Genomic DNA, 9,174 nt, shown 5'->3' on the forward strand with positions numbered 1-9,174 from the left:
TGCCGGCCCCTCCGAGAAATTAACGAGACCTTAAAGACCACCTATACGAAATCCTATTCCGATAAGCCTAAAGGGATCACTTAAAGAGTTATAAAGAGAAAGGCTCGTGGATCACGGTGCCGAAAGACAGGGTAAAGGGGCATTAAGTGCTTAGCTGTATATAGGTAATAACCTATAAGTTTAATAAGCACGGCTTTCTATAGAAATATAAGGCCAGATTAGTGGTCCCCGGAGATTAACAGTATTAGGACTTATTAGAAGATATATATACAGCCACGCTCACCGGTCACTCCTTTAGATCGTTAATAGCGATCGCCGCTCGCTTCGACCTATCCTTAATATAGTATAACGTCGTTAACGCCTTTATACACGCCCCTCTGCCCCACGATATATATATACGGTTCCTGCCCGGGACCGTGGTGCCGGGTTAATTACTATTACTAAAAAAGGCGTTATACGGGCTACGGGAGTCTCTATTACTATAGTAAAAGCATATCATAGAAGTGCTAAAAAGAGACGGGTTTAAGATAGTGCCGTAAGAGCCCTGCTGTTTTATACGTTATAGGTTAATCCTGTTCTTCTATATAGATAATATCGTGATCGCCTTTAAGGAAGACTTTAGGGAAGAGATAGAATAGGCTATCGCGAGCCTATAAAAGCACTACGCCCTATAAGGCGGGCAGCTATTATAGTGGTTCCTTAGGATTAAGGTTATTCGGGACCGTCCCTTAAGGAGGATATAGCTATTATAACGCGATTATATCATAAAGGTAGGATATCTATTATTAACAGCATCTAACTATAAACCCATAAGCCCTATAAAGCCGGCAGAGCTGCTACCGTATACTAGGAAGTCTATAACCGTTAAAAGCTATTAATAAAAGATAGGATTAGTACTATACGCTATAGTGATTATACGCCCCGATATCGCCTTTATAGTATCCCGACTCTATAGATTTAACGTAAATCTAAGCCGTTAGTATTATAAAGCAGCTGACTATTTAATCCGATATCTATTAGCCACCTAAACCTACGCCTTAGAATTAGGTAGTGGCGACTCTATTAAGGTATTCACCGACGCGTCCTTTACGGATAATTTAATTAATCGAAAGAGCAGCTAGGCGTTTATAATATATCTATTTAGAGGCATAGTGGCCTGGCGAGCCAATAAGTAAGTAACGGTGATAATATTAATAATAGAGGCAGAGCTACTCTCGCTGGTATAAGGTGCGAAGGAAGGGATATTCACGAAGAGGCTATTAAAGGCGATAGGTATAATATTCGACGATCCACGATTAAAGATATAATACGATAATAGCTAAACGATACGCCTACTAATAGCGGAGATCGCTTAATTAAATACACGATTACGGCATATAGATATATATAACTACTAGTTATAAAAGGCGTAGCAGTATAGGAGGATTAAAGTCAGTTACGTTATAAGCGCCGATATAATCGCTAATAAATTAATAAAGGTCCTGTCTAGGGAAAAGTTCGTAAGCTTTAGGAAACAGGTAGGAGTAATAGATATATAAGGACGTCTCTATATAAATAAGCTAAAGGAGATCTTACCGGAGCACCTAGAAAAGCTAGAAGAGAAGTTCGATAGGAGCTACGTGGACGTTATAGAAGGAGATATATCGATAGAAGACGCCTATAAATAGCGTTAACTAAGTAACTATTATATAGTTATTTAGTTAGGGGGGTGTGTCGCATAGGCTGGCCTAAAGCAGGTCCGGAGCGGGTTATTCCGGGCCCGAAAGTGGGAGTGGATCTGCTATAGGAATAAGGGCAGGAATTTAGCACTACGATCAGAGATTTCTACAGAGTCAATTAAATCAACAGATCGATCGCTTATTTTACGCAATTGAGTTGTACGCTGTTTGCAACAAGTACTTGGGGAGGCTGATGAATTTGTTATGGCCCCACTTCCACGCCACGATTGTAGGCCAAATATCAAACTGTCTAGGCCTTCTAGTCAGTCCCTAAAGTTATGATCTCCTATGTAATTCTTGTAAAGCTTTGTCTAGTTCTCCCGCGGGATCCGCGACAACGCCAAGGACCGGTTGTTGTGCAGAAATACTGTCCTGGCTTAAGGCACGGGACAGTTGAACCCCTGTCTTCTTCTGCCGAGCGTCTAACCGTTGCTTAAGCAGCTGCTTACCAGGAGAGGCGAAGAAGGCCATGGACAGAACTACTCCAAAGATGACGTAAAAGTATACCTGCGACCATACTAAGACAGAGTGGTAAAAGCGGAGGATAAGGAACGGGGCAACAGCAAACGACATGGCTGCCTGTGTTACCAGTACAGATACAATGTCATAGTACCGTTTCTGTGGAGTGGGAAGCCCCGATATGGGATCCAGGAAAAAAGGCCGGATATTACGGCGGAAATCTGCCGAGATCATTAGCAGCAGAACTCCTACATCCCATCCAGCTAGGATGAGAAACTGCGTCGCAGTGGCACGGTCAATGCTTAGCGACTCACTTTTTGCCACTGTTTGGAGAAAACTGGCAAGGATAAACGAGAGGTAGTATCCAGGATAAAACCCGTGCCAGAGCGCACTCGTGGTGAAAGTAATGAAGCTCGCGAGGAACCCGGGCTTCTTCCCCCTGGGTGTTACTCGCAAGTAAACATAATTTCTAAGCCACTGGTTCGTGTTCATGTTCCAGCTACCTAGGTAGCCACGGACATTGGACGCGAACTCCACGCCCCAAGGGTCAATATTCTGCAGACGATTCCATGAAACCTTGCCTGTCCCTGGATCAACGCCATTATAGCCCATGCCGGTGAGAATGCAAGCACCCTCTGCCAAAGACCATGCGCCATAATACTTGATCCGAGCTGTAAACCCAACGCAGTGTAAGATCCAGAGACGCTGTAAAAACACGCCGTCGGTGAAGGACGACCCAAACAGCCGCACGACATCGTACCGGGCGGACATGGGCACGAAAAGAGCGATCCAGATTAGGCCGGTGAGAGCTTTCGAAAAAGCCGGGGTGCTGCTACGAGGGATTTTGCCTTTCCTTCTCACGGGTGGCTTCTTGGATTCTTCAATGTTGGGTGGCAGCTCGAACATGGAAGTATCAAGCCATCTGCGGTACTCGGCGAATTCAAAGGTAGGCCCGGCAAAGAGAGCGGGGAAGAAGAGTACGTAGCCCGCATAGTCAAGTAAGGCCGGCAACTCGCGCAATCTCCGAGCTTTCTGGAAGTTGGTCAAACGATCCTCCGGTAGTTGCCCGTCTGCTACGTTCCAACAGAAAGCACTAAGTTTCATGACTAGAACCATCTGCGCCCCAGTGACATCAACTGTTGCTGGGTCACCTGCAATTTGGCGGTATATGTGGTTGACAGACAGATGTGCCATGACGAACATAAAGCCAATCCATGGCATCAGTGAGCTGTGTCGGAGGAATTTGGAGATGCAATAGATGCCTGCGGCACTGATGAAAAGGGTTTGGAACCCTTCCCACAAGTCAAAGAGTCCGAGAAGATAGAAGACAGAGACACTGCATGGGCAAAGCTTCGTCAGCCAACAGAGCCCTAACGCAGTCAATCCCACAGCTTGACCGTTTTGAAACGGGCATACCATATACTGAATATGTTTTTGTGGTCGGGCCGCGAGTCCGGAATGCACTTTAGCAGACCAGCCAATGGATAGGACAGGAGCCACGAGAAAACTAATTTCACTACGAGCAGGCAAGTGAGAATAAGGAAGGGAACAGGATGCAACATCAAGAAAAATAGAAGATGAGAGTAGGTGGAAAGGGCGCGCCGGCCAACTTACAATAATCCGGCGATATGCCGCTATTCGACGACATCAAGTCGAACGCTAGTATCGAAACGTTAGCCTTGGTGCTCACGAACTGGAGCATGTTAGGTAGACCTTACGCCGCTGGATGAATGTTAGCATTATGGAACTGTCCGCACCGCACGGAGAGGGGAAGTCAGAGTGCGCCGTCAACCAGACCCAAGTCTATCAAGTCTACGCGTCGCTAGGCAAAGCAAAGCGATAAGAGAAGCCAAGCCAGTCGAAATATTTGCTGGTATCACCGAGCTTAGACCTGGCAGGCCCGTACAGGTACGGAACTAGTTGTTCCGGGCCTGGAATTGATGTGGTTAGCTGTAGGAGTACCGGTATCCCGCAAGCGGCTATCCCTTTTAGGAAGGTTTACGGAGCCTGATCGAGTCGTGTTGCAAACAGCGTATAGCTTAAAGACGTAATTAGGCGATTGATCTATTGATTTAATTGACTCTGGAAATCTCTGAACTTCGTGCTAAAATCCTGCCTTTTTCCCATAGCAGGCCTATTCCTAATTTTCGGGTCCGGAATAACTAGTTCCGTACTCGTTACGGGCCAGTCTATATAACACACCCCCCTAACTAAACAGGTATTTAATAGCTGCTTAGTTAAAGTTATTTATAGGCGTCTTCTATTAATATATCCTCTTCTTCTTTAACGTCCACGTAGCTTCTTTTAAACTTCTCTTCCAGCTTCTTTAAATAATTCTATAAGATTTCCTTTAGGTTATTTATATAGAAGCGTCCTTATATATCTATTACCCCCACTTATTTCCTAAAACTTATAAACTTTTCTCTAGACAGGGCCGGTACTAATCTATCTATGATTATTTTAGCACTTATAATATAACTAACTCAAATTCTTCCAATCTACTACGCCTTTAATAACTAGCTATTATATATATCTACATACTATAAATATGTATTTAGCGTTACGATCTCGGCTATAATAAAACGTATTATTTAATTATTATTATAGCGTATCTTTAATTATAATTCGTTAAATTACTCTTATCGCCCCTAATAACCTGTTTATAAATATCCCTTCCTTCGCACCGTATATAAACGATAATAGCTCCGCCTTTATTTTAGTAATATCGTAACTATTACTTACTTATTAGCACGCTAGGCTATTATAGCTCTAAATAAGCGTATCGCGAAGGCCTAGTTGCTTTTATAGTTAATTAAGTTATCCGTATAACTTAAAAAGCAGCCGTGAAAAAGCGAGAATTTAAGAACTATAGCCGTGTAATACGAGTAAAAACGATAAAACTAATTAGAGAAGGAACCTAACCCCCTCCTCTATGCTATAATAACACCGAGTAGTAGTTATAGCGCGGGCGCAGGGGCCGATGCGATAAAAGGGGTGGTGGCAACTAGCCTACCACCTAAAAATTCTTTAACAGATCGCCCCGCCGGTAGCGATAGCTACTCGACTCTTACCGCCCGAACCAGGGTAAACCCGTAAATAACCGAACCAAGACCGATATAGGAGCTCCGCGGGCCCTTAATACGAGAATCTAATAAATCAAGGCCTTAATCTAAAGTCTACTAGTTCATGGGAATATAATCGATTAGGTTATAAAGTTAATAGCGAAACTTATTAAGCTATATTAGCTTAATAGCTATAATACTATAACGATACCGATTATATATCTTTACGCTATTATACGGAGCGCAATTAAAGAGGAACTCTAAAAGGGGATAAAGCCGACTTAGGCTATAATAGCTATAACGCTACACGTTATAGCACCCCCCTAGGACCTAGCCCTCCTTAACGTAATCCTAGCTAAATACTATAAAGAACTAATTATTAAATATGGAGATTAGCCAGACTAGGCACTCTAAGCCTAGTCGCTAAAAGAAATTATTTAATTAATAAACACGGCTACTAGCTATAACGATATTATAGCAGTATAAAGACTATTTAGTAGCTATATCTACCTAACCTTTATTAAAAGGGTATAATAATAATCTACTTTTACTAATCTTTAGGTCGAATAAGCCTTTAGCGCCGGACCTAAAATAACTATCCGAACCTACTTAGTCTTAATAAAAGCTATCCCCCGCTTTATCCTAAGCCGATTATCTAAAAACAGGTGTTTATAGACCCTATATACCATTAATCCTAGTATCAAAATATACTAAGTTAAAACCCGGCTATTTAGATATAATACTAGTAAAATAGCGATACTAGTTATTAAAGCTATTTTACTGGAAAGTATAAAGAACCTTGTATAGAATGGTCTCCTTTTTAAAGGAGGTAGCTAGTTATATAAGCCCTATAACCCGGATATAAGCCATTTATAATACTTTAACTATTTATAGTTTAGGTATAAAGCCGCCTAGTGCTTAAAGGTAAAAAGGCAGTACTGTTATTATACTAAACCCGAGTCTATTTATTATAATAGGTTTAATAACTATTTAGTATTAGCCTTAAAAGCTCTTTATAGGTACGCTACCTATAATAGGAGCTATAAAGCCTTTAATAACGCCTATTAAGTTAGAAAATAAAAAGCTATAAAAGGCCGGGAAGTATATAACTACTAAGTAAAAGAATTCGATATTATAAGATAGACCGAAACGGTATATTCATAACCCCGCCTATATTAGCCCTTACCCTCCCCTACCCTATTATTAGCTATCCTTACTGGCCGCGGCCTTAGCTATCCGCTAAAAAGACTTTGCGAGTACCCCCCGGCTTCCAGGCCCCTAGAACTATTCTTAGTCCCCCGCGAGACCGGCCCGGCTCCGATATAAGATACCTAGGGGACTATATAAGCTAAATAGACCCCGAACCCTTCTCCCTTTAACTAATAAAACTGTATATCGTAATATAGAATATAAAAGCTAAATAAGCCTAAGCGGAACTCCTATTATAGGCCTATACCGAGTATAATATAATACCTATCTAAAAGCTAGGACTAAACCCCTTTATAAAGGGACTAAAAGGCCTAAGCAGGGCCCTATACCTTTTAATCTAAGCTAGCGGTAAAGCCTTATTATATATCTATAAATAATAACCTTTTAGTAAATAAATATATCGGGCTTACTAGGACTCCTATATAGTTACCTTTAATATAAGAGACTAAGCCGTTATAATTTAGTTAATCTATTATAAGAACTATTAATCCGCCTTCTCCTTATGGTATACCCCCTTAACTATAGACCTTATAGGAACCCCCCCCCTAGGGCCGCTATATCCTTCTTAAAGACTTTAATCTCTGTTACCCCTTTTAGGCTAGCTACCCTATATTTTACCTTAGGTCTAGTACCCTCCTAGACCTAACCTCCCGCTAAAACCTTAACCTTAGTAGACTGGATATTCCGACTATACTACTTGGATATTCCGACTGTAGTTCTGATATGGACCCACCTTTTTCCTCTTTCGGAATACCATATATACGTTATACCTACGAATACTAAGTACGATCGTTAATCGTTTAATCGCCCGAACAGTCTTTTAAGTTGGATTAATTTCATCCCTCGGGTTAATTAAAGGCAGTGGCTATAATGATTCGGATAATATTAATTAAGACCGATAGTTCTATTTTATAGCTATTTGCTACTAATTAAGGCCTCTCTACAGAATTTAGTTCCTTATACTTTCCGATTTATATATCTAACCTAATACTGCTGCTGCTGCTACTGCTGCTGCTATTATTATTGTTATTATTATTATTGTTACGAGCCTTATGCCACCCCCTCCTACCAAGCCACCGCCCGTTACTCTTTAAGCTCCTATTCGGTGGGCTTATAGGCGCGAGTCCTTCCTTTACGTGATCGTGAAGCGCTATCGCGTTATTAATTAACGTTGTTGATTAACGTTATTAATTAACGTTATTGATTAACGATATCTTGATGGGTTGAATTGATGAGTTGAATTGATGTGGTAGATTACTTTATGCGTGGTCCAGAAAATAAATTTGATTAGTTAGAAAGGTGGGTCCATGTCAGAACTACAGTCGGAATATCCAAGTAGTACAGTCGGAATATCCAGTCTCTATTACTATTCCCGGAACGATTACTTAGTATAGGCTAAGTAAGCGGCTAAGTATTATTAACCTTAATTAGGCATTCTAAGGGCTTAGCTCTAATTATAACGGTATAATAATAAGATTAGGGATTGTTTATCTATTATATAAGAAATGATATTTTATATATAAGACCCACTTTATAGCGGGGCTGTGATAAGAGCGATAAGACTCCTAAGTACCTTACTAACTTTGTATGTACCTGCAGATCACAGTCACGATAGCAAGGTACGTCTTCAGTTCCATCAGTTCCATTAGTTCCATCGGTTCCATCAGTTCTATCAGTTCCATCAGTTCCATCCAGGGCAGCCCGAATCTTCGTGCCGTGGATCCTGTTATGGACTGACTAGCTAGAGGGCGGGCGATTATCGCGTACGTGATTATGGTATTCGGGCTGCCTAGGAACTGACTGGTTAGCTGGATAGGAACCGATAGAACTGCTGGAACCGATGAAACTGATAGAGCCGGTGGAACTGATGATGGAACTGATGGAACCGATGGAACTGATGGAACCGATGGAATGATTGGAATTGCTTTAATCGGTTTAATCGCCCGCGCGAGTTATTATCATAGGCACGAAATTAGTACACCGAAGTTTAGTATAGTACTTCGGCAGCTTATCGCTCTTATCACAGTTCCGCTATAAAATGGGTCTTATATGTGAAATATCATTTCTTACATGATAGATAAACAATCCCTAAGATTATTAGATCGGATTACTGTTTTTAAACCGCGATTATCTACCTTACTATAAGCCGCCCTACTAATATAGCCCTACCTTAACCTCTTAATCGCCTATACTAGGTATAGAAGGAATTTATACCTTTTACTATCTATTAGATAGCCCCTAGACTCTTAACACGACTAGGCCCCCTAATAATACCCTTCGATATTAAGAAAGCCCTTAATTAACTAACTAAGAACCTTATTAACGTTACTAACTAAGTAGCCTTATAATACCGAACCAGCACCCCCGGTCGCTTATCCTATTTATAATAGAATAACGAGTTAATAGCCTTAACCTAAGAAACACGAAGGCTATATAGGCGATATATAGTAAGGAAATCGCATAATAGGTAGGAGGAATATAGATAAGCTAAGCTGCGTTACGATAAAGCTATTATAATAGTAAAGAGGTAGTATTAGCGCTACGTTCTTTATTTAGCCTAAAGGAATAATAGACTCCTTTAGAGGCTTTAAAGATAAGCCCGAACTAAGGGATACTAACTACCCGGGCCCCTTATAATACCACCGCTACACCGGGACTAAGGTAGCCCAGCGACCTTCTATAATAAGAAGGCAGATATCCTATACGCTAAGCTCTCTCCCCCCGTT

At 41.3% G+C, this 9,174-nt stretch overlaps 1 protein-coding gene across 1 annotated transcript; it reads right to left on the minus strand.

Annotated features, from left to right (window-relative positions):
• Nucleotides 1-1,888: 1,888 nt before the first annotated feature.
• ACRALDRAFT_1093581 (uncharacterized protein) lies at nucleotides 1,889-4,000 on the minus strand. Its single transcript, XM_071019681.1, has 5 exons — nucleotides 3,896-4,000; nucleotides 3,792-3,836; nucleotides 3,594-3,693; nucleotides 2,492-3,513; nucleotides 1,889-2,398 (listed from the first exon to the last, which is right to left on the minus strand). Exons 1-5 carry the CDS (start codon nucleotides 3,915-3,917, stop codon nucleotides 1,995-1,997), a joined length of 1,593 nt encoding a protein of 530 aa, XP_070873763.1. The 5' UTR covers nucleotides 3,918-4,000; the 3' UTR covers nucleotides 1,889-1,994.
• Nucleotides 4,001-9,174: the final 5,174 nt, after the last annotated feature.

The sequence above is a fragment of the Sodiomyces alcalophilus genome (genome assembly GCF_042370955.1).
Source record: "Sodiomyces alcalophilus JCM 7366 unplaced genomic scaffold ACRALscaffold_6, whole genome shotgun sequence".
Classification (NCBI taxonomy): Eukaryota; Fungi; Ascomycota; class Sordariomycetes; order Glomerellales; family Plectosphaerellaceae; genus Sodiomyces; species Sodiomyces alcalophilus.